Source organism: Peromyscus californicus, unplaced genomic scaffold (assembly GCF_007827085.1).
Source record: "Peromyscus californicus insignis strain IS unplaced genomic scaffold, ASM782708v3 Scaffold_23__1_contigs__length_62951481, whole genome shotgun sequence".
Lineage (NCBI taxonomy): Eukaryota > Metazoa > Chordata > Mammalia > Rodentia > Cricetidae > Peromyscus > Peromyscus californicus.
Genome location: NW_026294534.1, coordinates 7504244 through 7532052, shown reverse-complemented (window position 1 = coordinate 7532052; position 27809 = coordinate 7504244). Strand labels below are relative to the sequence as shown.

General features: G+C 46.0%; 1 protein-coding gene across 1 annotated transcript; it reads right to left on the bottom strand.

The window, feature by feature from the left end:
• Positions 1–122: 122 nt before the first annotated feature.
• On the bottom strand, positions 123–27809 carry Spaca7 (sperm acrosome associated 7). Its single transcript, XM_052752833.1, has 6 exons — positions 27621–27809; positions 18410–18466; positions 13439–13543; positions 12035–12136; positions 553–651; positions 123–181 (listed from the first exon to the last, which is right to left on the bottom strand). The coding sequence occupies exons 1-6, from the start codon at positions 27712–27714 to the stop codon at positions 123–125; spliced, it is 516 nt and encodes a 171-aa protein (XP_052608793.1). The 5' UTR covers positions 27715–27809.

The window sequence follows — 27809 nt, the reverse complement described above, 5'->3', positions numbered from 1 at the left end:
CACTGGCCGAGATCTATGTAAGGTCCTCATCATGGTCAGGCTGGGATTCAAACCCAGGCTGGGCCTACTTCAGAGCCTGTGTTCTTACTGAAACATCACTCCTGAGATCTAGTCAATTCCTCTCAGTCCACACGGGAAATGCGAAAGAGGCAGGGCCGCAGGGGTGAGGTGAGATGAGGCTCTGTCAGGGTGAGGGGTGGAAGAACTCAGTCTCCAAGGGAGGTCTCCTCCCCAAGTGAGGAGGAGGCCCAAGAAATGTCCTGGTCATGAGTAGGACAGGCCTTCATGCATGGTGCTTGGGACCATGGTATGGGTGACAATCACTTCGAGGTCCTAACTGTTTCGGGGAAAGGGAGAAACACACTTTTGATTTGGTTGAGAAGGGAGTCCTTCAATAACTTGGCCTAGGATCCCTTAATTTGGACTTGTCCCGTCAAATACCCCTGCAAAGCTCCAGCTCATCCAAGAGCTGCTAAGAAGAGCCTCTGTGGCAAGTGGCATTCTCACTTCACCTCAGTCCAGCAGGGGACCTGCATATTAGGGGCCACTTGCCTGTTAGATCCAGGCCACCTTCAGGTCTTCCTATGTTTTGAAGGATTCTGTCCAGAACAGACACTTTCCCAAAATTATCACTGCTTGAACTCTTCCTTTCTGTGGGAAAAAATATACCAGGATAAAGCAGCACAGTAGGACTTTTTTTCAACTTCAGAAACAGCTCAAGCTGAGGATTCAGCTCGCTGGTAGAGCCCTGGCCTAGCATCAGTGAAGCTCTAGATTTGATCTGTAGCAACACAAAACGACAACATTAAAAAAAAAAAAAAAAACCCAACCTCTAAGACCCTGTGAGAAGAATGAGAAAACCACAGTGGCCGAAGAGCGTGGACACTGACTCTATAATCCGCTGGAGCTGAGGGAAGCCACCTGCCCTGCATCTCAGGGAGAGGATGGCTTGCTGCTGGCCAGGCTTCCTCATCCGAGCTCCTCTGTTCCAGGGTATGCTATAGTTGCCTTCAGTGACTGTGTGTTCAATCCACGTGCTGGAATCTCCTGTCTTCTCCCAATGTGCTGCTTCCTGATTGTTCCAACAAGGCTGTGTGCACCTCACAGGCACACTGACGGCACATGGAGGACACACAGATATCCTGGAATAGAGCGGAGCAGTGGCCAAAGGCATCCGGACCGTTGGTACGTTGTCTGTCCTTCTTGCCAGTGAGTCTCAGAGCCTTTCTTGGCTTGTCATGTTCTCACAGGGATGTCTCTGCCTGGCCTTTAGTCAAATAGCCCCCACGAGCTCTGCATGCCCCTCAGTGTGAATGCTCATTCATTCATTCATTCATTCATTCATTCATTCATTCAGCCTGTCTTCCAGCTCCCACAGGAGGCCATCTCCACAATGGACACTCACACCCCAGGGTGGCAGGCCCTGACAGGAAGCGGGAACAGAATCCTTCCTATGCCCAGGAACCCGGTGGCCCGGAGCTCCGCCTGGTAGCTCTCTTTGAATTTTTAGGAGCAAGCTAAATTAGGAGCTCCCTTGCTGCTGCCAGTTAGCTTTTTCTAAAAATTACAAGGTGTGACTCAGGCTGTGGGAGGCAGGGGAGCCACAGTGATGGCCGATGCTGGTCCCAAGGAGGACTCCAGGTGGAGCTGAACGCTCTGCCACTTTGGCCCTCTTCCATGAAGCAGGGTGTGGACCACAAGGTCAACTGCCTTTCAGTTGTAATGCTACCTCCCATTGCTAGTGTCACGGGGAGGTGTCAGTCCTGTGGGCTTCTGTCCTTCACTCTTATTTGAATCTCCTAGGCTATCTAAAGCACCCGAGAGTCTGGCATCCCATCACTCGAGATGCACCACCAAGCCTCTCCCGGCTAAAGGAGAGGAAAGCCATGGTTTTGGAAGTGGAAAGTCTTGTCTTAGATTGGAGGGAAAGAACAGCAGACGAGCTGCCTTCAGGTTTTGCAGAAGTGTGGTTCCTGAGTGCCAACTGGTACCCAGGCCCAAAGATGTTCATGTGGCACTGTGTGTAACCTGGTGATTCCCTTGACACTTGGAAGCACATCCGGATGATATATAAGCACTAATACACTATAAATGTTAGGAAAATACTTTGCTGTATTGATGGGGCAATCAGGACAAGAGAGTGTTCAGTACAGAGAACATTTTTGGGGGGTCTATTTTTGATCCCCAGTTGGTTGAATCTTCTGATGTGGAGCCTGAGGCCCGAGGATAAGGAGAGCGTTATTATGAATAAAACAGTGCCTGAGAACCAAGGGGAGATCTCCCCTAGCCACACTGCCGTGGGCTGTCACTGGGGCAGCTTTGTGTTATTGGGGGAATCCTTGCTAGGACACGTCCCCATGTCTCCCCTGTCTTTGCTCATCCCAGCTTCTGCATCTCACTCTCCCATCCCTCCTCCACCACCGACAATGCTTCCGGGTGATGGAGCCTCTACATCCGACCACACTTAGAGTCCACACTTCAGCTCGGCTGTCGCCCGAAGTCGATCACGATGTTTCCCTCCTTGCACCTACCTTGGTATTTTGTGTCTTCAATCCCATTTCTCACACCTGTGAATAATCTCCAACATCTTAGTAACATTTAATGCTGGAACCTTTCATAGGCACTGGTTTCTCTCCCACAAATTTCAGCATGTGTTTTCATTTTTATTCGATTAAAAATATTTCCAAATTCCTCTTTTGACTTCTTTACACAGTGGGCCATTGAGGAGCGTGCTGTGTAAATGAGCAAATATTTAGACAATTTCCCCACGTCTCTTTACATCACTGATTTCTCCTTTATTTCTGTTGTGGCCAGAGAATGGTTTTGGTATGTTTTAATTGATCTAAATTGTTTGCTACTAATTTCATGGCTAAAAGGCCATGTGCGCTGGTGAGTGACCCACGTGCAGCTGTGAAAAATGAGATACTAAAGTCAGAGGGAATAAAAATCAGATTTGAGGATTGTTGATGTTTGGGGTCGTAACTGCCAGCCTGCTGGTTACTTTGCATTTGCCTGATTTTGCCATTTTTCTCCTTCTCTTCATCTCCTCCTTCCTCTTCTTCCTCTTCCTCCTCCTTTTCCTAGTCATTCTCCCAGCTTCTTATTTCCCCCATTGTTTTTTTTAATCATTCCATTTATTTCCCTCTGCTGACTCGGTCTACACACCTCGCCCCATTAGTGCTGGACTTTGTCTTTATGGCCACTCACTCCTACTGGCCTGTATGTGCTGCTTGTGACTCCATGTGTCAGGACTTCAAAATGGTCTGCTGCCGCCCCTTGTGCTACCGGGGACATGCATTTATTTTCCATATTTGTTCCTTTTATGCATTTCCTCCCTCCCTTCCTTCCTCCTTCCTGCTCTGCCCTCCCATTTCCTTCCCCCCTTTCCTATTTTTCTTCTCCCCTTTGGCGATGAAGTGATATATTAGAGTGCTTGGAAGTAACAGGAACCGCGTGTCTTTCCATCTACGTTTATTTTTGATACTTTCCTGTCTGTTCAATCCACATCTCAGTCTCCCTCTCAATGTTTCTAATTCCACAAACCTGCAAATGACGCTTATTTTGGCTTTCATTTTCCTGAAAATCTTTGAAAGATGCTGTCACTGGGCATGGGATTCATACTTTCGTGTTTCAGTGACACTAGTCCAGCATTCTCTAGAGAGCATGATTTCTGACCAGTTTTAGATATGCATACAGGAGCCCAGCAAACCCACCCAACACACACGTAACATCATGACGGAGCTGCGGACAGTTATCAGTGACATCACTGATAGAAAAGGCTTGTTAATTAATCCTCAAAATAGTGTCCTTGGAAAGTAAGACCTATGTACATGTTGAACACTCAGAGAGATGCTGAATGGTTTTAAAAAACACATGGATACACCAATTTTACTTATTGGTTAAGTTGTCAATGGAGACTCCAGTTGCTCCTACAGTTAGCAGTTGTGAGCTGTGGTTTTGTGAACACGGATGTGCAAAAACATCTTCCGGATTGCTCCGTTCTTTTGGGTGTAATTGTGTCACCGTCTGACAACTGGGCTCATCTAGCCTTACTGTCTTGAGGAGGTGAAGCGCTGTTTCCCACTGTGGTTCTACGGTTGTGCCTGCTCACAGACAAGGCATGCTGGTCCATTGCTCTGCATCTTCACCCTACCTGCCATTGTTCACTCTCTTGGTGGCAAAGATGATACCCTGTTGAAACTGAAGGGACAGTTATTTATATAGTGAACACCCTTGTGTGATTCCAGCACTTGCCATAGGTCCACAGCTAGAACCACTTCTTCCCACAGAACAGGGTGTGTTGTAATCACAAACTCCAGCTTGGAGTTCTACACCGTCGTAAGAGTAGTCTCTCTCATTACCCTGCATGTGGGGCAAACACGTGCTGGCCGGCATTCGTGAGCCATCAGGACATTCTGGGATGGCTTACTCGAGTAGCTGGAAGACCACCCCAGGTCTGAACGTGCAAATGAATCCTGCTCTCTGAAAGATGGATCCTGGTGTGATCACAAAATCCCACTTCTGGGTTCTTCATGATCATGAACTGCAGAGAATTTCTCAGGGGACGATGTGTACAGTACAAGTGCCACACGCTGAGTGTCCGCTCCAGCTGCTGGGACCATTTCCAGAGCTGTCTTCCTCCTACCTTCAGCCACTGAGGTCTTCTCTTCATCTCCAGCTTTTCGTCCATCATGGGGCAGCTTCCACACCCTCAGGTGGTGCTGGTGAAAAGGAGCCTTGTTCCCACACCACCAATACTGCAGTTCTGATCTCTACATCCTAATAACTGGTGGTGGTGATGTCTTTGCTAGGAGCTGCTGTCTACTGCAATATTTTCTCTGGAGAATTGTACATTCAAGTCCTTTGCCAATCTTGGATTGGGCAGCTTGTTTATGCTATGTTTTAGTTCTCGGAATGTTCTAGAAATTACCCCTTTATAGGAGATACCACCTGTAAGTTATTCAGCCTTAAAAAAGGAAGAAGGTTCCGTAGTCTAGAGCAACACTGGTCACTGTAAGATCAGTGTGGTAAGTGGGATAAGCAGACAGGAGAAGACAAAACTGTGTGAGTCCACATATCCAGAACCCTCATAGAAACAGAAAGTAGAGCACCTCCCAAGAGTGGAGGGGAGGGGTTAATATTTAATGGGTACAAGATGAAAAGATCTATGAGATAGTAGAGGTGCAGGGTGTGCATTATAATGTGTGTAACGCCACTGAACTGCACAGTTCAAATCATTGTGACGGCAAGTTCCACTATATATGTATTTTTAATGAAGAAAAAAGACAAATGAATTCAAATGTCGAGAAATGAACAAAAACAGACAAACTGAAACAGTCAGAAAGTAGAAAGAACAAGCCTTATGTCAGAGAAAGCAAATGAGGTCCCTAAAGCTTTAAACGCAGAGCAAATTCTTTTTAGTACTGAGCGCTGGAAGTCATAATGAATATAAAACATCCATGAACATCTATGTGTCAAATAATAGATACCACACTTAGGAAGTAAAACCTACAAAAGTGCATCGAGACATACGCAGAAGACATTTGTAACAGGATAACAATGTAACACTCTCAATAGAAGACTCAGTGGATAAAAGATGAGAGCAGGGAACAAAATAATGTGGCCAATAAAGTCGAAGTCACAAACACACGTTGAGTTCCTGAGGCCGGGTGACATTAGGGTACAAGTCTTCTTTGTAACTGTTCGTGGGACATCCATAAAATTGATCTTGTGCTTGACGACCACGGGGGATGCGTGTGGCCGTGCTGTTACACATGATGCATTCTAAGCATGATATGATGAAACTGTAAGTTATTTTTAAAGCAGCGTTAGAAGGCACTTTTATTAGAAAGCCAGTTTTAAAAGAGAGCTCTAAACTAAAGTGATAGAATGTCTGGGAAAGTCCTAGAACATGAATGAGAACCTGTGGACTTCATTAAACAATAAATAATATTAAACAATTATTGGTAATAAAAGAACTACTCAAGCCTAAAAACTTGCAAAAGAGCAAAGGAGCAAAGAGCAAGCAGTCATAAACAAAACATTAGCGAGGCTAGGGTGGTCAGGGGCAGAGTCGACACATCAAAACCCGAACACAGGAGGGAACAGCCAACGAGACAAACCACTTGATGTCATCAAAAAGGGGTAAAGAAGGCTGAGCATGCAAAACAAAAGGTGCAAAATTTTTAAAGAGGAAAAACAATAAAAATAAATGAGTCAGGCCGTGGTGGTGCATGCTTTTGATCCCAGCACTCGGGAATTTGAGTCCAGTCTGATGTACAGAGTGAGTTTCAGGGCAGCGAAGGCTACACAGAGAAACCCTGTCTTGAACCAAATAAACCAAAATGAATGAATGGATGGATGGATGGATGGATGGATGGATGGATGGATGGATGGATGAGATGGCATAGGTTCTGAGATACTCTGAAGACTTTGCAAATACAGATGAAAAGTTAGAAATAATGGATAATTTTCCAAGGAATACAGATAGCCAAGATTAACACTTGAACTAAGAAATAAATTTCTTTAAAGGGAATAAAGTCATCAAGTAGCTACCTCAGAAGACAGTGCCCAAGTAAGTCCATTGCACGGGGCTTTTCAATGCTCTGCAAATTTCCCCAGAGTCAAACATAAATAAATAAATAAATAAATAAATAAATAAATAAATAAATAAATAAATAGATAGATAGATAGATAGATAGATAGATAGATAGATAGATAGATAGATAAATATTTAAAAGGGAGAAAATGTTCATTCTTCATTATAAAATGGTGTTGCCCTGGGACTGCAACCTGATACAGAATTTAAGAACCCACAAACTAATGTCACTTGTTTATTTAGATTCAGAAATACAACCAATTATTGGGGAGACAAAGTCAATACTATTGTAAGAAAATGCTGAACACCATCAAGTGTAGTTTATTCCAGGGATGCAAGGTTAGTTTGATATTAGGAAAACTATTTACAAAGGAAAGTCAGCTATGGTGGTCGCTATGGGAGACCCTCCTTTATATAGAAACAAAGGAGACTGAACACCTAGTGATAAACCTAACATGAAAACCCAAACCTGTACAAGGAAAACCCCCAAAGCATGCCCATAATACTTGAAATCAGACTTGAGAAATATAAAGACATTACCTGTTTTTTGGAAAGAACAACTCAACATCATAAAGGATCAATTCTTTCCTAAATTATTTTCTAAAATGACCTACAATAATAGGAAACATACAAGCTTTCTTTTTAAATAGAGGAAATTAGACACAAAAATTCAAGAATAACCAGGTAAAAGGGAGAGGGGTTGTGTCTCAGAAGCTGGAATACACCTTAATGAAATCCTGTGGCACCAACATATTAACATGGTGCACAAGCCAAAACAAACAAACAAAAAAACAAAAGAAACCAACAGCCACACATCTGGGAATTTGGTATATTTTAAGTGTGTGTCTGTAAATCATGGGGATGAGATGGTCTTTTAAGTCATGCTAGAATACACAGGTGTGTAAAGAGATGGAATTAAGAGCATGTTACTCAGAGATAAAATTCCAATGCAGTTAGAGACCACATGGATGGTGTTCGAATATTAAATGTTCTTATAATAAAAGATCTGCAGGCAGATACTGGGGTGAAAGCTGAAAGATCAGAGAAGCAGAGCAGCCACAGCCACCACCTCTTACCTTACCAACTCCACGAATCCTCTGACTGAAAGCCTCTGAGTCCTCACCCAAAAGGGTCTCAGCTGAACTGCTTTAGTTCCTGTTTCCTCACGCCTTATATACCTTTCTCCGCCCTGCCATCACTTCCTGGGATTAAAGGTGTGTGCCACCACTGCCTGGCTCTGTTCCCAGTGTGGCCTTGAACTCACAGAGATCCAGACGGATCTCTGCCTCCCAAGTGATAGGATTAAGGGTGTGTGCCACCACTGTCTGGCCTCTATGTCTAATCTAGTGGCCGGCTCTGTCCTCTGATCCTCAGGCAAGTTTACTAGGGTACACAGTATATCACCACACATGGGACCAACACAGTGACACAATTAGCAGAGGAAATGACAGCTTCTCTCTAGTGTTAGCTCTGGCTAACACTATATTAAAAACAAAAGATTATTGATTATGACCATACAAAAATGGTAGGTTTTTTGCATGGAAAAAAATATGAACATCATCTAAAGTAAACTGATCAGGGCTGAGGAGATGGCTGAGCAGTTAAGAGCAATTACTGCTCCTGCAAAGGACCCGGGTTTGGCTCCCAGCACCTGTAACTTTCGTTCTGGGGAAACCAATGCTTTCTTCCAGACTCTTAGGGGTTCCCGCACACCCATGCATACACTTGTGCAGGCAAAACACATATACATATGAATAAAATAAATCTTAAATGTAAAGCCAGCTGAAAATTTTGAAAAAAATGTTTGCAATGAGTATCACAGACTTGGTTTGTTTATATGTCTAACCATCCTTTTTTTAAAAAAAAAAAATCACACCAGGTGGTGGTGGTGCACACCTTTAATCCCAGCACTTGAGAGGCAGAGCCAGGCAGATCTCTGTGAGTTTGAGGCCAGCGTGGTCTACAGAGTGAGATCCAGGACAGGCACCAAAACTACACAAAGAAATGTAGCTGAAGTTTTCCTGGTCCTGCCAGGTTCCCATAGTCCCGTAGTCCCGCAGCTGCCCAGATCCAAATGAACACACAGAGGCTTATATTAATTACAAACTGTTTGGCCTAATGGCTCAGACTTCTTGCTAGCTAGATCTTACATCTTAAATTAACCCATTTCTATAAATCTATACCTTGCCATGTGGCTCGTGGCTTACCGGCATCTTCACATGCTGCTTGTCATGGCGGTGGCTGGCAGTGTCTCCTCTGTTCTGCCTTTCTTCTTCCTCCTCTCTAGTTAGAATGTCCTGCCTAACCCTATTCTGCCTCACCATTGGTCAAACAGCTTTATCTATCAACCAATCAGAGCGGCACATAATCACAGCGAACAGAAAAGCATTCTCCCATCACTTCCCCTTTTCTGCCTAAACAAAAGGAAGGTTTTAGTTTAGTTTTCTAGGCATGCATAGATATATTTCAGATAGACAGGTCATCTTCAAACACTTCAAAGATCTACAGAATATGGAATTTTAAATGTTTTAAAAACTTAGACTTTCTGGACAATGAGACACCTCTGCTCCTGGCAGCACTGATTTACTTCAAAGAGAAAGATGGGTGTCGAAGACACTCCATATGGAGTTTATCTTCTTCTTGGCAAAAATAGCCATTTGGGCATGAAACTGTTCTTGCCTGGACTGCTTGACAAAATGTTGTATTGACTGGATATGCAGGACCCATGGGAAGGTGACCACTGAACTTTGCAAGGCAAAATGGTCTTTCAGGTTCCTGTTTCACAGAAGAAACTGCCAGACATTCTACAGGACACAGAGAGAAGTGACTGAGAGACTCTAGGCCTATGGGCTGAACATGGATGCCCCAACATTGCAGAAGAACTTTGGGTAACTGTCCAGGTAGCCAGCTGTCTCTGTCATTCTAGATTTTTGGAAGTTGCTTACAATATTACAATATACTTCCTGTTTATTTAAGTGATATTATATCCTTCTGGGGTCTTTGATGTAGTTGAAGACTAGATAGTTATAATTATGGTTTTCCTTGGTTATGATAAAATATAAATTATATATGAAACTTTAGACTCACAAATATAGGATAGATAGAATATTTTCTTTAATTTTGCCAAATATAAATAGACTAGATATTGTAGCTGTAATTCTTGCTTGATAACTGTTTATTACATGTAATTTTACTACGTTAAAGTTAAAACCTTCCTTTTTAATTAAACAGGAAAAGGGAAATGCTGTGGGATAATGCTTTTGTACACTGGTTTAATAAAATGCTGATTGGCCAGGCAGGAAGTACAGCCTGGATAAGCAGACAAGGAGAATTCTTGGAAGAGGAAGGCTGAGTCAGGAGATGCCAGCCTGCTATCTAGGGAGCAGCATTTAATGGCACACAGGTAAAGCCACGGGACATGTGGCAACATATAGATTAACAGAAATGGGCTGAGTTTAAGTGTAAGAGCTAGTCAGTAGTAAGCCTGAGCTAACAGCTGAGCAGTTTTAATTAATATAAGCCTGTGTGTTTAGTTGGGTCTAAGTGGCTACAGACCAAGCAGGACCCAGGAAAACCTTCAGCCACAGAGAAACCCCATCTTGAAAAACAAACAAACAATGACAGGTTTACAAAAACAATAGGAGAGTGGCTTTCAAATATGAAACAAAAAGTCATTATTAACTAGAGAATTGCAAATGGAGGCAACCTTGAAACGGCACCCCTCCCCCATGAAAATCTGAGGGTGCAACCCCCTGCCTCGGGTGAGGCTGCAGGGAGACAGTTGCCTCACGCTTTTACTGTCTCCCATGCTGTGCCCATGTGGCAGGGAAGGGCGGTTCCTGTGAATTCTGTTCTCACCTTCAGAAGAAAAGTGTGGCTCAAGCTTGTGGTCATGAAGGTTCTCAGCAGTGCTTCTGTCTTTAATGAAGAACATGAAAAAAAAAAAACCAAAAAACAAATGGGGCCCTTTTCTGAAAGATACACCGGTAGACACTGGGAAGCATTTGTGTTAAAACGTTGCTTGGAATGCTACCTCTATTTCTGAGTTTTATCTGAAGATGAGGTAAGAATCACTATGTGAAGACCATTCCCTCCTTCGGATTTTGACTCCTCCATCCCTGGCTAAGAGTTGGTCCCACAGATACCCTTCCAACATGTGGAAATCTCTAAGCTTCAGGCTGTTTGCCATAGCCCTACCAGCTCGCAAATACTGCGACTGAAAATATCCTACCTACAGAGGCCTGTGTTTGTGTGAGCCATGGGGAGAAAGGCAGAGGAAGAAAATGACAGAATGGACACAGAGATGTATGCATATGTCCCCAGCCCTCCTGGCTTGGCTTGCTGAGCAATGCCACCATATCTGGTTCTTAGTCTTTTAGGGTGACTTACCTAGCAAAAAGAAGCTAGGCAGGGGCAGGGAGGCACCAGATAAGACCCAAGCATCTTAGGGGTGGGCAATGAACATGGGAATAACTCCCAAGGCCAAGGATAGGAAGAAATGACTACAGTTATCAGCTATAGTTGGTATTAGTGCCTAAGCGTTAGTGACTGTGTCAGGATCATGAGTAAATAAGGTAACTGAGAAGAAGTGGCTATTGCTTAGATCTTAGATCATAATCCTAATTACTAAATGACAGTAAGTGAACGAAGAATTACTGTTTGGCAAATGCTGTGCCAAACCATCCGGCAATTTGTCCAAACCTCTGAGTGGGACAAGCTCAGGACTATTAAACACTCATTTTTAAGTAGAACCATGTTTGTGTTTACACCATGAAACTATTACTTAGATCCATTCCAACACCAGAGGCTAGTCCTTGGAGAAGCTATGTGGGGAGTGGGTTGTAAATGCAGGGTCCAGGGCCCAAACAGAGTTCTAGAGTGGGCTCAGGGGTATGTGTTAATGACCTCCTCTGCCCCATGCCAGAAACCACCATGATTTGGAACCTTGGTCTGGTTCTGTATGTGAGTCAGACTTTAGAGTACTACATCTAAGTCCTATACCCTGCACAGTCCTAATCCTTTCCTAGTCCTAACCCTAATCTAACCTAAGCTTTAAGGCCAAAAAAAGCTCTATCAGCCCCTGAACAGCAAACTTCCCAGAGCCACTGTGCATTGCTTTTGCTAGAGGGAGGCTTTTCCTGACTCCCGGGGCCATGGGGTCTTGCTGTCTCCTTCCACCACAGAGAAGAGGTGACTTGGCTGGAAGCCTGCAGCAAGGCTGCTCTTCCATGCCTGACTTCCACACACCGGGGAGAAGACATTTCTGCTGGTTGTGGAGGGTTGAGTCCAGGGCAGAGCTGAGGAGCCAGGGGGCCCTCAGCCTCAGGGCAGGGCTACTTAACTCAGGTGGAGCAGCCACCAAGTGCATCTGATGCCGGCTCCCTGGTAGTGTCCTAGCTCAGGCAGGGGAGATGGTTAGATCATATTTACCATTACTTTCGAATTTCTCCTTGTTCAGAGACGAGAGTTCTGAGTTCTCTACTACTTCATGGTAATTCTCAGAGCCATCTTCTTGGTAGTTATCATCAATACCAGAATCTTGGATGAAGAAGATGGAAAGAAACAGGGAAGGGTTTCCTTGTTACACACTTGATTTTGGGGGTTGGGGGCAACCTAATTCCTATTTCACAATGCTGGGCTGGAAGGATGGCACAGGATTCAAGTCCTAGTTGAAAATATGTGTTGGGAAATTAATATTTAAAGAGTCATGTGTCATCTAACTCCTTTGAACCCAGTGGTTTATGTCCAGGCAGATGTGCAGTGAGCAAACCCTTAAAATCTAGTCACATCTGAACATAAAAAAAAAAAAATGCCTTTGAGTGCATTTCCCACAGAGCCTCAGGGCTTCTTAACCCATACCTCTCCTTCTCCATTGTCCATCACACCATCTATTTGCACAATCGTGCAGTGTGGAGCTGTACTTTGCAAAGCATGCACTTTGTCTCTGTCCGCTGTTGTTCTTGGTTTGGGCATATCATAGACTGACCTGGCTTTACCTCAGCCACATGGCACAGCAGAAGGATTGTGCTCCCTTGGGAGCTGTAGGTGAGTGCTGCTGTTGGTTGTTTTTTCTCTTCTGGGGCGGGGGGGGGGGGGGGGGGGTGGGCTGCCGCCCAGATCCCAAATAAATCACACATGGAGGCTTATTCTTACTTATAAATGCCCGGTCTTAGCTTGGCTTGTTTCTTTGACAAGAAACTTTTCCTTAACTTTAAATTAGCTCCATAAATCTTTGCCTCTGGGATTTCCCATTCTCTTACTTCTGTAAATCTTCCTCTTACTCTGTTGCTGGCTGTGTAGCTGGGTGGCTGGGTGGCTGGGTGGCTGGGTGGCTGTCCCCTGGAGTCCTCCTCCTTCCTCTCTTGCTCCTAGATCCCTTCTCCCAGATTTTTCCTTCTATATGTTCTCTCTTCCCGCCAGCCCCCTTTTCTCTTTCTCTTTCTCCTGCCTTGCCATTGGCTGTTTAGCTCTATTGGACCATCAGGTGTTTTAGACAGGCACAGTAACACAGCTTCACAGAGTTAAACAAATGCAACAGAGTGCAATGAGATGGTGTTAAACTGTAATGACCTGGCTCATCTGTAAGCCTGTGTTCCTGAAGTGGCTGAACCCCATTTACATGCTGAACCCCAGAATGCACAGGAATGTGACTCAGCGATCACCTCAGAGTGAAACAAGGCACGCTGCCTTGGAGGTGACTCCTCCCTTGGTCTCAGGCCACAGTGTCTCTCATGTATCCATAGTTGGTTCAAGTAAATGCTCAAATAGAGTTACATAGGCAACACCTTGGGTCCCTAGGAATATGTACAATTATGGGGGGGAAGGGGTATGTATACTTGCTTTTTTCCTTGGTTGGTTTTGTTGTTCGGGTTGTTCGTTTTGTTGTTGGTGTTTCATTCGATGCTGATGTGTTTGGCTCCAAAATCTCTTGGGCAATAATTTCATCTTGAGAAAGTATATAAGAACATGTTAGAGCCGGTAAGGCAGGATGCATGCCTCATGCACAGTTCGCACTTCGGGCAGTCTGTGAATACTGTAGGTAGAAAACAGGAACCCAAGGCATTGGTGGGCTTTCTAGAGAACTTCATCTTGGATGGGCTGGTCTCTGCCTCCCTAAATAATTTCAGAGAAGTGGGCACAATCTGGCTATCTCCTAAGCCTTGCCCCGATTTGTTGAGTGGCCCCATGTTCATGTTTTAGTTAGCTAGGTCATCTCTGTGATCCACTACCCAAGGTGCAACTCCAGAGAGGAAGGAGTAATTCTGCTCCCAGTTTCAGAGGTTTCAGTACATCGGGGCATGTACAAAAATGCTCTCATCCTGGCAGCCAGGAAGCCAAATGAAGACCACCAGGAAGGAACTTGGGAACTTCCTCTAACTCATCTCTCATCTTCCACAGCACAGTTCCATCACATCCCAACAATGGATTGAAATTTGGAATCTACTGGCCAGTTAGACCAGTCACACTGTCACAGCCTTCAGGATCTAGCCATCTCTGGAAGTGCCCTCTCATACATAACACACAGAAGTGTACTGCAATAATCTTCTAGGAGTCCCTGCAGGATGCAGCCCTCCAAGCAAAACATCTGATGAAGCTACCATCTTCTTGATTCCTGCTTGCAAGGAGTCATTGCTTGGGCTTGTTGATGATTGACATTCCCTCACTGAAAGAGGGTGTGGGAAGGGTTACTGCTCTCCTACCTCAGTATCAGCCACCCTTCCCACCATGTGTATGCAATTCTGCCCTGACTGTACATGGCATCTGGAGTCCTGCGGAGGGGCTATATATATATAGCCAAGGGAAGGCACATTGACGGGAGCCCCATCTGAATAGGAAAAGACGCAACCCATGCTGGATGAAGACTTTCCTGTGTGCTTTGGGGTCACCAGAGGTTCCTGCTAGTGCTCCATAAGCAAACTCACTCAGCTCATTTGCTCTTCAGGGTGAACTTTAGTAGCATGAAGCTTCAGTTTGTTTCTTATGAGAAACAGTTATGTTGTCTACCTAAGGAAGGAGCACTTACAACAGGCTCAGTCCAGTCAACCTGACAGTTATGATTACCAACACATAGACCCCCTTGTCAACTTTACACCCAAACACATCTCCTCGGTTAGACATTGTCTACCCAAGGAAGGAGCACTTCCGACAGCCTCAGTCCAGTCAATCTGAGTTAAGATGACTACCAAACAGACCCCTTGTCAACTTTACACCCAAACACATCTCCTCGGTTAGACACTGTCTACCCAAGGAAGGAGCACTTCCGACAGCCTCAGTCCAGTCAATCTGAGTTAAGATGACTAACAAACGGACCCCTTGTCAACTTTCCACCCGAACACATCTCCTCGGTTAGACACTGTCTACCCAAGGAAGGAGCACTTCCGACAGCCTCAGTCCAGTCAATCTGAGTTAAGATGACTAACAAACAGACCCCTTGTCAACTTTCCACCCGAAGACATCTCCTTTCATTGGTCTCCTGATGCGAAATACATCCGTCTGTCTTCATAGGTGCCTATAATCTTTACAGAGTCAACATTTCTAAAGTCCAAGCACAAAGACTCTTTGGAGACCGAAGGCAATCCTCATCTGTAAGTCTCCGTAAAGATGTACAAGTTGCTTCCAAGTGCAATGTCACAGAGTACACATTCCCATTCCCAAAGGGAAAACAGGAGCATAGCAGAACAGCAAAGAAAAAGTACACCAAAGCAAGACCAAAATACAGCAGGGGGAACACTGAGTTTGGTGGATCCATGTCTGGCATTGAGGCAAGCGGTGTTACATGAGCTCAAAAGAGCTTGGGTGCTCCCGTCCCTGTGGCTTGACTGTTTGCAGTCCACATGACTCCTTTCTTGGCCTCTCTGTATACATTGCCTGTGGATTTCATTGACAAATATTTCATGTTCCTGGGTCTCTACTGCAGCCTAAAGTTTGTAATCTCAAGTTTACCCTCTTGCAGGGAATTTGACCTTGATATATGTTCTCAGGCTATTGTTTGAAATCTGGTTGGAAGCTTCCATGAAACTGTAACTCTTGCATTCTGTATGTCTACAAAGACAGCATCGTATAGATGAAGTCAATGTGAGCAAATACTAGGTTTACTTGGACCTTGACTGTGTTGATGTCTTAACGCTAGGTGACTGAGCACTGTGAAAAGAATGCTGGGAAACAGCTTCCCAGGTGAACAGCCCCATGGTGAGCAGTGTGCCCCAGGGGCATTATTTTCTCAAAAGAAAAAAGTTTCAATTAAGTTTGCCCTTTCAAAACTTGAGCCTATGATGGATCTGGCCAACTCCTACAAGGTCTTTGATGCATCAGGGTCCTTGGCTTTTTTTTGATAGCCATACTCTTTCCAGAAACCACGCCTTCCTTAGCCCTAACTTTACACAGGTTTCTGATCAGCCTGCAAACTTTTCAAGTCTTTCTGCTCCGTCCTTTCTCCTGGTTCTAATTGAAAAACCTGTCTAAAAGCATCCAGTAGTAGCCATGCCATAGTCTAAATGTAGGACTGACTTACAATTGCCTCTGCTGGGTTAATGAGTTCATTACCTTTTAACCCAGTTTCCCATAAAACTGCAAGACGTGCCCAAAGATAGACAAGTTCTTGGTGAGAATGAAAGACTTAGCGCAGTTCCCAACAGGGTCTTCATGTCCATATGGAACTTCCTAAGTCTGCTGTCTTAGTTTGGGTTTATAGCTTTGCTGTGATGAAACGCCATGACCAAAAGTAGTTCGGGGAGGAAAGGGTTTATTTCACCTCCACTTCCACATCATCGTCCATCACTGGAGGAAGTCAGGACAGGAACTCCAGCAGGGCAGGAACCTGGAGGCAGGAGCTGACGCAGAGGCCATGGAGAAGTGCTGCTTACTGACTTGCTCCCCATGACTTGCTCAGCCTGCTTTCTTATAGAACCCAGGACCACCAGCCCAGGGATGGCACCACCCATCATGTGCTGGTCCTTCCCTATCAATCACTAATTAAGAAAATGCCGTACAGGATTATGTACAGCCTGATTTTACAGATACATTTTCTTCATTGAGGTTCCCTTCTCCCAGATGACTTTGGTTTGTGTCAAGTTGACATAAAACCACCCAGCACACCTGGCCTCCACTGTCTACATTCCTACTGCATTCTGGTGTTCTGAACTCCCAACAGAATCACCCTTTAAGCCCAGTTTATAGTATCCCAAGCTTTCTCTAGTTCACGTTTTCAACTTTTTCCAATTCCACCCCCCAAATCAATTCCAGAGGCTACAGAATCATATTATTAAGGTTAGTCATTGCAATGACCCCATATCATTGCTGTCAACTTTCTGCATAAGAGTTTGTTCCTGGGACAAGTTACCCAACATAAATGACTTAAGAGGGCAAGATATTGATTCTGGATATTGACACCATTGACTCTGGCCTTCGGTGAGGCAAAATCTTATGGCGGTTAGGAGTGTTTGACAGGAGCTACTGGGCCATGTCAACAGGGAGCAGGTCAGAGCAGCATCAGGAAAGGGCCATGGCAAGATCCAGTGCCCAAGGACACACAACCATAACCTATTTCCTCCAGCAAGTCCCACAGTCCAGAATTCTGCCACTTCCTAATAGTCCTCAAGTTTAGAACCCATCTGTAGATTAAATCATTCATTAACCAGAGCAGCATCTGCGATCCATTTGTTTCCAGAATTCCCTCACAGGCACATCTACAAGTGTGCCATACTCATCTCCTAGGCACCTCTTCATCTACTTAAGTGACAGTCAAGAGCAGCCATCACGGCATGTGTGTTAAAAGCTTGGTTGCCGCTGTTGCGACAAGATGGTGCCTCCGGGTGAGATGTAATAGGAGGCCTTGAGGTCACTGGGCTGTGCCCCCCCCCCCCCACCGTGTACGCTACACATTACATCCATGACGTGTGTGCTTCCATTACAGGACTCCAAGCAGCAAGGCTAACAAATCATTGACTGGAAGCTCCGAGAACTGAGCCACAGTAGCCCTTATTCTCCTCATAAGTTTATTATTACCTCAGATATTTTGTCAGTGATAGAAAACTGATTAATACACCCTTCACAACAAAATGCAAAATATCCGGCTCCGGACATAGTCAGGATTTTCCTTCCTGTCCTGTGGCCGTTCTGTGCCATCCCTGCCTGTCCCCTAATATGAGTGAGCATCTTGTCTTACCCCAATGTGGCTGTATTTTACTCTGCTCTTTCCAATTAGCCTCTAACGTAAGTGTTCTGGACATAAGGTCAAAAAAACCTCAGACGCAAGCTGCATCTTTTCTCAGTCAGATATAATGTCACATGATTTTCTTTACACCTCTGACCTTCAGTGGCCCTGCTCTGAAACTGGGGACAAGTTTATCTCATGGCTTTGATAAGGTGCCCTGTACGGTGTGAGACCGCAGTGGGAGCTAAACCACAGCACCTGGCCGCAGCCTGTCTCTCCAGCAGGATGCTTTTCGGAACCAGGGACAGCGCTCGGGAACTACCTGGAGCCCACAGGTGGCCTGCTTATCCCAGGGTCAGGATCCCGGTCCACAGACTGCAGTTAAAGTTAGTGTCCTTGCCATGTTCTTTGGAGTATGGATACCAGCACTTTACCTACATCCATGCTCCATCTCTGTGGGACAGTTTTGGTCAGACCAATGGTATTCACACTGTAGGGTAAATTTGGCTCTGATGTTGGCACTAAAGCTGCAGGACAGGAGACCTTGGCTCTGGCCTCAAAGCAAGTCAGTTCCCCCCACATCTGTAACTGGTGGTAGGTCATTTGGGAAAGGTCCCATTCTCTTACCACATACCAGGTTCTGTATGGGGAATCCTTACCAAACACTTCAGGCATCTCTTCATTTGTTGAATTGAGTGAGTCGTCAGTAACTGGACCTGGGTGGGGAGAGAGGGGGGAGAGGATGAAAATCTACAGTTTTACAGTATTCATTCACCCACCTCTCTGTGAACGGATAGTTGTGAGGGATGGCCCCAGCCCGGTCTAGAGGAAGGATCCTGTGTGGAGTGCTGTTCTTTCCCATGTGCTGAGGGAAGCCCTCTGGGACTTGAGTTTCTCATATGGAGGATGGGAAAGACATTACCCATGGGACGGCTGTGTGGGTAGAACCCATGATCTCCCCAGGTGCCCTGAGTAGAACCTGCCCTCCTGGTCACTGGAGTCATCCGTGTGGATGGTAAGACAGTGTCCACTCTCAGGGACAGCTCAGCTCTATCACAGGGGCAAAGAAGGAAGAGGGTCACATGCGCTGTTTTGTAGGAAGCTGCGCTTTGCCTCCTGCATGGCTGGTGACACCATCTGGGTGGCCACCAGACTGGGAAACTCCGGCCTGGGATCCCGTCTGAGAACACAGAGCCCAGCTTGGCACACAGCGGGAAGAAGCATTTGCCCAGCCTCTGACTGAGGCTTTCCATGTCGCCAGCCAAATACTCACTTTGTCCTGTGATGAGAAAACACCTCCTAAGTGTGTTTCTCTGAGCCCCGGGTGACCCTCCACATTCACTTATACTACCTGAGGTTCTCTCAGGGGGAGGGGGAGGCCAGAGGCTGGTCACCTCGTTCTTCCCACGTGAGCAGAGCGCTCCAGGGTGCTCTGTCTGCAGTTAAGAAGTGGAGTCTCTGATGAGTGAGCTGTAGAGTTCTGGATGGCAGTTGTCTCCAGAGTCCAGGGCTGTCTTATCTGTGATGTCTGCTTCCTGATGGACAGGAGGAGCTGTGCTGGGCATATAGGGTCTAGCCGTATTTAGACACTATGGGAATTGTGAGGACCAGTTTCTCCTCTGCAGCATCCAGCACACACGTCCTCCTTCTGACATGACCTTTGTTTATCTCAGGGGCTGTGGTGTCTCTTGATCTGGTGCATCCCTTAGTCTGAGCTCAGGGTTGGCCTCTTCCTCCAGCTCTCAGGTCCTGGGACCCCCCGAAGATGGCAAGCAGGGCCACCTTCCCTTCCCTTTCTGAGACACAGAGCTCTGTCTGGGAGAAGTAAAGTTGCCGCTAAACCAATGACAAAGCTGTTCTCAAAGGCTTTAATGATGGGCAATCTGCATCCCAATGTGTTCATCTGCACGGCTCAGAACAAAGGGAAGTATGTAAGGAGGTCTGTGACGGTGATGACAATTGCTTCCCAGTGTGCTGACCTCGGTAAACCAAACAAACAGTACAGTTCTCTTTGCAGGAGACATTAATGGATCATTACGAATGGGTACAGCTGCGCAGCGCCAGCACTTTGTTAAAAATATTCTTTTCATCTTGTGTCTGTCCCATAATCACAATGGAAGCATTGTGCAAGTCAGCCGTGTGCACATGCGTGGTGTGTATGCTCATGGTGTCCTGCCTGTTAACGTGCATTGTCAAATGTAGCTGCTCTGCCATGGTTTTCCTGTTGTCCCCTCCTCCAGAGAGTCACAGCTTCCAGACAGCACACACCCACAAGGTCAGGACACTCCGATATCTTATCATTGTCCACATCAGCACATTCTGGCTTCGTGAAGTTCACTGTTGAGTTCTGAGTTCACTCAGGTTAATTGAGTGAATACGAGAGAGTCATAATGAGGGCCACATCAACTGCTGTCCTTCCTCTTAGTGGCCATCACCTCCCTGTGAGGGACCCACACACTATAGCATGCACAGCTCCTCTCCTGCCAAGCAGTGGGAATACCCCAGGATGGGAGAAGTTTACCTGTGTTTCTCTTAAAGCAATGTGAAAACTGCTCCTTCATCGGCGCTTCAACTGAAGGAGACCTTGACTGTCACGTAGGGCTATGACCAGGTCTCACTGGGAGGACCTTGAGATTCACCCAGATTTCATCCAGGTCTCAAGCTGGTAAAACAACAACAATAACAACAACAACAGGAGTCACGCAGACCTAAACTGGGTCTCGAGCTGGAGAAGATGTTGGATGTCATCAATGCTTTGACCAGGACTCAAGAGGTGAAAGTGACCAGCCACAGCAGCAGCAGCAGCAGCAGCAGCAGCAGCAGCAGCAGCAGCAGCAACAGCAAGCTCCTCAACAAACACCTGCTGAGCATTTGCTGAGACACCCAAGAGCTGGTTTTGGCATCTATACACGGGCATGGACAGGCAGTGACGGCAGAGACATCAATAAGGACATGTGTGCTGTGCCAAATTTAGACCTTCCTGGCCCCGGGACCTCATGACATTTTTCTAGTAAGCACCTCAGAGCTTAAGAAAGAGAAAAGTAGAAATACAGACATACTTCACAGTGTTGTTGGACCATGGAGACCACCTGCCCTTGTATAAATAGTGAACCAGGCTAGACTCTCCTGTCCAGACCAGTGCTGGCTGTGTCTATTAGCACTCAGGCCAGCACAACATGCTGCACTCTGAGGAGAGTCCCACGGACCCTGTGGGAGTCAGGGATGAGTTGCTCACCCCGGGAGATGGAGCTGGGGACCCTAGTTGGGCTCATTTTGTGAGACTTGGTCCTTGATTATCTGTGAGGAAAGCCGATGGGGAGGAAGAATGTGGCTTGAGTGTGCTCAGAAGTGTGTCAGAAGTCACATGGGTCCCTGCTTGGGGTGTGGCTTCAACTGACGTAAAGGGCATTCTGAAACAGTGGGTGTACTTCAATGTGGACTGGGTATCTGGGTGCAGGGTAGAAAGATGGAGAACATTAGGGAGACATGAGAAAAGGAATGAGCCTCTTGCCCCTGGATTTTGTTTAAGAACCACAAAAATGGCTGACCCAGTTACCTGCAAAGGATAATACTCCTTTACCCAAGAGAGAAGTCAGTCGTGTGGAGACAGATTAAAGCTAAAATATTTGTGATCCTTTGAGTTCGGCCTCACTGTTCTCCTTTCTCAACGACCTGCTCTTCTGAGTAAGTCTCACAAACAAGATAATCCATGTTTGTAGTCAAAACCTAGATGTCCTAATGAGCCATTGGTAGAAATTCCTTAGCCTTTTTGACCCATGTTATGACCAGTTATCTTGTCAGCCTGTAGGTCTATATTGTGTAACCCAGCATACCTTGTGATCTCATGTATTAATGTAAAATTCCCATAGAGAAAAACAAAGACAGATGACAGCCTTTGGACGGTATAACTGCAAAGGTCACCATGGTCATATAGATAGCTATGGCTAAAATACTTTTTTAAAAAATTATTTTTTAAATTTTATATGAATTGTTTTTCCTGCATGTATGTCTGTGTGTCAGATCCCCTGGAGCTGGAGTTACAGACAGTTGTGAACTGCCATGTGGTTGCTGGGAATTGAATCTGGGTCCTCTGGAAGAACAGCCAGTGCTCTTAACTGCTGAGCCATCTCTCCAGCCCTTGGTTAAGACACAACTGGAATCTGCCTTGAGAAGCCTGCACTTCCTCCTGAGTGTGTGCTCCCTTCCATTTTTGAAGCATCTCTCTCAACACTCACTGAGTTCTGTGGCTTGTGATACTCTGTGAACACCCGAACCTCCCCAGTCTGGGCTCTGGGTGTCCAGAGAAAGAGAACAGCTACTTAGAGGCCAGTTCTAACCATCCTAGCGCCGACACAACTAGTGGGCTCTTAGAGAACGTCTAAGTAATCTGAACCATTGAGACGTTCTCTCAGAACAAGCTCACACCCACACTCTTGCCTTCTCATTTCTTACACACAGAGAAACGAGGTATTTGGGTCTGTTCATAAGCACGCTGCTTCTGCCACACTAAAAATTATGGCTGACAGGGCTGGGGAGATGGGTTTGTTGATGAAGTGCTACCCTTCCAAGTGTGAGGACTTGAATTCAGATCCCCTTGGACGCCACAGAAAAGGCCAGGCATGTTGCCATGCACCTACAACCCCAGCCATGGGTTGAGGGAGGGCAGAGGCAGGCCCACTCCTCCGAGCCTGAGAGCCAGATTGGTCTATCTGACCAAGTTCCAGGCTAGTGAGAGGTTCTGTCTCCAACAAGGTAGAAGGTACCTGAGGAACAGCATTTGACGCCGTCCTCTGACCTCCACCCGACTGTGCACACGTGAATACATGCATGCACTCCTATACAAAGACACACGACCACACCCACTGCTACAATGAAACCTTCAAGGCTCTAAGCTTTGTAAGATGGGAATTCAGGAAACTTGCCACCAATTATTGTGATGGATAATTCATAGTTTCTAAGTTTTCTCCATTAAAATTACTACTTATGTGTGTAATTAAAACTCCTGTGACTCATAGGAAGGGGAGCCTGACTTTGCAAGCAGGTTTCAGTGAAAGTGGTCTGTGTTTGATAAGAGAAGCCACGAGACATAAAGGATGAATCTTTGTTAAAGAAAGAAGAAAGTCATTTTGTCATAAATAGTTTAAAAGTTATTTAATAAAGAAGAGGGGGGGGGAAGGAACAAAAAGCCTAAATGGGTTGGGTAAGGTGTGAAGGGTCTATGAGAAAAAAAGAGAAATCTAATCTCCCATGGTCGGGCTGGGTAAATGGATGGCCATTGTCAGGTTTTGAAATGAGCTCCGGTATCAGGCGTGCGGCCATGTGGAACGGCTTCTGCTTCTCTCTCCGCTGAAAGGACGGAGGAGTCCTTGGACTATTGGCCTCCTCTTCATAAGAGATTACAAGTGTTTTCTTTACCTGTTGAGTAACCTCCCTTGTAGACAAAGGCTCCGTTCTTACCAAAATAATTTCCTGTGCTTCGTGTTGTCTTTTCAAACTTTTTATTACTTAAGAAAGTGGAACCCTCTCAATATTGAGAGAGGGAAGGTTGGTTATTTAACCACTACTTATCTCCTCTATTTCCCTGGAAAATCGTTGTCGTTTTGGTTAACTGGGAAGCTAAGTACTGTTTCATAGTAGCCCACGATCTCGGTCAACTCTTCAAAGCACCTGACATTTTTTGACACCTCTGAATTAAATTCTTAATGCAGTCTTTCTGACCTCAAGCTAACTTTGAAATTTTCCAGAGGCCCCTGGAAAGCCTCCGGGGATTTGTTCTGTCATCCTGTGAAAGACAGATCTTAAGCTAATTAGCTTCCTTGTGATGTGAAATGGTACAGGGAGCTTTGTGGAGTAAGCAGCGTTGAATCCTTTGCATCACACCTTTGTGAAGATATGTCAGGTGGCAGAAGCTGTCTGAGATTGCCAGAGATGTGCCTTGTCTTTACTAGCCATGCTAGGTCCCTGGACTGTGGGATCTGTTATCATTGCACTTACTGATAAAAAACACTGTATGATGTGAAAATGACCAGCTCTCCCTGCTGACCTCAGAAGGGTGGACACATGGCAGGTCCTGAAGCCTGGGTCCTTCGCAGACAATTCCTGTTTTCCTCGGATGCTTTTCTGAAAGCAGGCATACTCAGCTATACTCCAAGCTTGCCTGCAAGGACACTCTGACCAAAAGACCAGAATTAGACTGCCAATGGCCCCAAGATTGCCTGCTGGTCTTCGGGGTTCTCACCGTATACAGGAAGGAGCAGATGGGTCCCTGAAGCATAGACTGTGACCTGGTGGAGCAGGGCCAAGTGGCTACAGTTTCAGAGCCTTTGTCTGAAGCCTTGTTGGTTCTTTTATGCTTATTCTGCACATTCAAAGATAGTTATCCACTAACTCAGAGCAGCTTTGAAATTATCCTTGTTTGTTTTGATTTTTTTTTTTTTTGGAGGTAGGGTCTCTTCATAGCCCTGTCTGTTCTGGTGCTCACTATATAGACCAGCCTGGCCTTGAACTCACAGAGATTCATCTGCCTCTGCCTCCAGAGTGCTGGGGTTAAGAATATACACCATCACTGCCCAGCCTGAAGTTGTACTTTTTAAAGTATATTTATTTTTTAAGATTTATTTACTTATTTGTGTGTGTGTGATTGTGTGCTGTGCTGTGTGTGTGTGTGTGTGTGTGTGTGTGTGTGTGTGTGTGTGTGTGTATGGAGATCAGAAGAGGGTATTGGAACCTCTGGAGCTAGAGTTATAGGTGGTTGTGAGCCACCCAACATGGGTGCTGGGAAGCAAAATCTACTCCTCTGAAGGAGCAGCAAGGACTCAGCTGCTGAGCCATCTCTCCTGCCCCTCATGACTACATCTTTACAAAAAAATATTCTCGCCACCTGATCTCTCTACAGTCTCTATCAACATTTATTTTATAGCCATGTAAGTATTTGCATAAGTTCAATAAGATATTATTCTTTCTTTTAAAAAATAATCTGTTTATTTTATGATAAAAGTGCGTAAAGCGAGAAATCCTTGGAGTCTGCTTAAATGGCAAGGAATTTGTTAGGGGGTAAAAACTCACTACAGCGCGGGAGATTTATCACAGGGTCCTGGAAAGCTGAGCTATGGTCCACGCTGTTCTTTCGCCTGGTCCATCTCAGCATCCAGAAATCGCGAGGGAGAGAGAGAACTCCCAGTACGTGCATCTCAGTTCTTAAGGGTTCCAAGAGCCACGCCCCAGGGGCACGTACTTCAAGGTCATAGGCAGGTAGAGCAGTTGCCTGCTCCCTCTCCAGGGGTGATACTTCAAGGTCATAGCCAGGACAGCTCCCCACTCCATGTGGGTGTTTTGCAAGCAGGCGTGTCTAGGGAAACACTTGCATGCCAGATGCAGTGGAGGCTATAAGAGGGCCTCAGATTCCCTGAGACTGGAGTTACAGACAGTTGTGAGCTGCCGTGTGGGTGCTGGGGATTGAACCAGGGTCCTTGGAAGAGCTGCCAGTGCTCTTAACTCCTGAGCCATCTCTCCAGCCCCGTGATGCTATTCTTCTTGGGCCAGGTAGACAGTTCAGTTGGCAAAGTGCTTGCTGTGGAAACATCAGGACCTGAGTTCGGATCCCTGGGACCCACATAAAAATCAGGTGTGATGTGGTGGCACATGCTTATAATCCCACTTCTGGGGATGTAGAGAAAAATAGGTTCCCTGGGGCTCACTGGCCAGCTGGTCTAGTCAAATCAATGAGCTCCAGGTTTAGAAAGAGATAACCTTCCTTAAAAAAAAAAAAAAAAAAAAAAAGCAGATAGTAATTAAGGAAGACGTCTGATGTTAACATCTGACCTCCATATACACCTGCACTTACATGCATGAATGTTTAATGTGCACACACACAGACACACGCACTCCATAGCTATTTTCCCTTGTAACAGAACACTATTGGAGATGCTGGCCACATGGCCAAGGCGTCGGCTTGGCTTTCCCACTCCAGATACTTAGAATCAAATGTGAGGAACTGAGGCTGTGGCCTAGACCAGTCCACCTGGCACCTGGCTCCCTGGGCTCCCGATCTTATGGAAAATGGGAAGGTCACTTCTTAGTAGCCTAGGAAACTTACAGGAGTCCATCCTCACCCCAGGCTTTCTAACGATCCCCTTGCTGGTAGCACCTAGCCTGCCAGAGGATTGGAGAAGCCGAATCTGAGATTCTCTATAGAAAGTCCCAAGAAAGAAAGCACACCCAATCACAGCGTCAAGATCGAATACCACTCACACCGCGCTTTTGCTTATATGCAGGCTGAAGCCAGGCGGGTGGGATTTCTGGTCAGGAGACACATCTCTTTGTGATCTTTGATTGTAAATAGGATTTAATGGGAAACTGCAGGGTACACCTGTGGTTCCCACTCCCCCGCCCCAGCTCCTCTGCTGCCGTTCCTGGTCTCTTGGTAAACTTTTATTTTGCTTTCTTTTTTGGTCGTTGTCCATGAATCTGGAGTGTGTCCTGAACTTGGGTTTCTCTGGTGTCCGCTATGGGCAGAGTTGCCTTCTCCTGATCGTCTGTGTTTTCTTTCTCTCCTGACCTGGGGCACTGACAGCTGACATCTGCTGATCACTGAGGACCGTGTGGAGAAGCTCAGGACACAGGAGTCACCTCCCTGCACTCCTCAGGCACAGCCAAGGATAATGCTGGTGTTCGCACTATGCTGGGACCCCTTCCACCCTCGCTGTCGGCCAAAGCGGCTTCTGACCTGGCATCTGGGAATCCTTCCCACTGTTCTGGGCTCTGCAGCTCCTGCCTCTGCCTTCCAACTGCGGGGGTCCCAGGCGTGGGCTGTCGTGCCCCAGTTATGGCTCATTTTAATTTTCTTTTAATTTATGGATATTGTTTGTCTAGTCTCTCTTCTGTCTCATAGACATTCTCCTAGCTACATTCCTGGCTGTACAACATCAAAACCCAGAGGGGGAATCACAAAGCTAACCACACTGTTCAAAGGGCAGAGGATGAGGAGGGACTGACTCCACGGTCTGCTTCTGTCCAGGTCTTTCTCACTCAGCCTGCCTGACCTAGGCTCTGATTTAGCCTTCCCAGGTGTGCTACAGAGTCATGCCTGTGGAAGTCCTTGCCAATGTCAGATTGCCTGCAGATCCTGACCGTGTGGCCCCTCCCCCACTGACCACCCTTGTCTGCCCACAGCAGAGTGCCCTTAGGTTAGCAGGCCAAGAATTTCTGGGATTAAAGGCCTAGACAATCACATCTGGCTACATGGCCATCATTAACAAGCACCGGGAATACTGTGTCTCTCACTGGTATTAGGTGCAATAAAGGAATTTGTTAACTTGGTCAGCGTGACAGGGACGTGACGGTCATATAAAAATATGCTTTACCCACTTCACAGAGAGTCATAAGATATCGGGACAGTGCTAACTGTTCCCCAAAAAAAGGTGTGTGTGTGTGTGTGTGTGTGTGTGTGTGTGTGTGTGTGTGCGCGTGTGCATGTGCACGTGTGTGGGTGCACATTTGATGTATATATGTATCAATGTATGTGTATGCATGTGTGTCTGTGTATGTATGTGTATGTGTGTGGTGTGTGCACACATATGTGTATATAAAAACAAGTTGGGAAATGTGCAGTAATTAAAACTGAGGACGGACGCATGGAGGTTTGTGACGTTACTCCTCTATCATGGGATAAGTTAGAACATTTCGAGCACATGTGTATAATGTATTTAGCTGCTCTGTGGCATTCCTGTTTGGAAGGCATTCAAAGACGGAAAACCTTTCATTTCTCTCCATTCCCCAAGTTCCAAGGAAGGAAGAGGGTACAGAGGAGAAGACCTCTCCCCCAGTATCCAGGCCCAAGGTTTCTGTCTACCCACCTCCACGTGACCCTACCTGAAGTTTTGTTGACTGGCTGTAGATCAGTTCCTCGCCAGCAGCACAGCAGGAAGACAGATAAGAAGGTCTCTACTCCCCTATTCGCTGCCATGGTCCCTCCAGTCACAGGAGGAGGCCCGTCCCTGGAAGGTCTTCAGCTTCCCCAGCCTTGGTCTCCCGGATACCTGGAATGTCCGGGACCTGTGA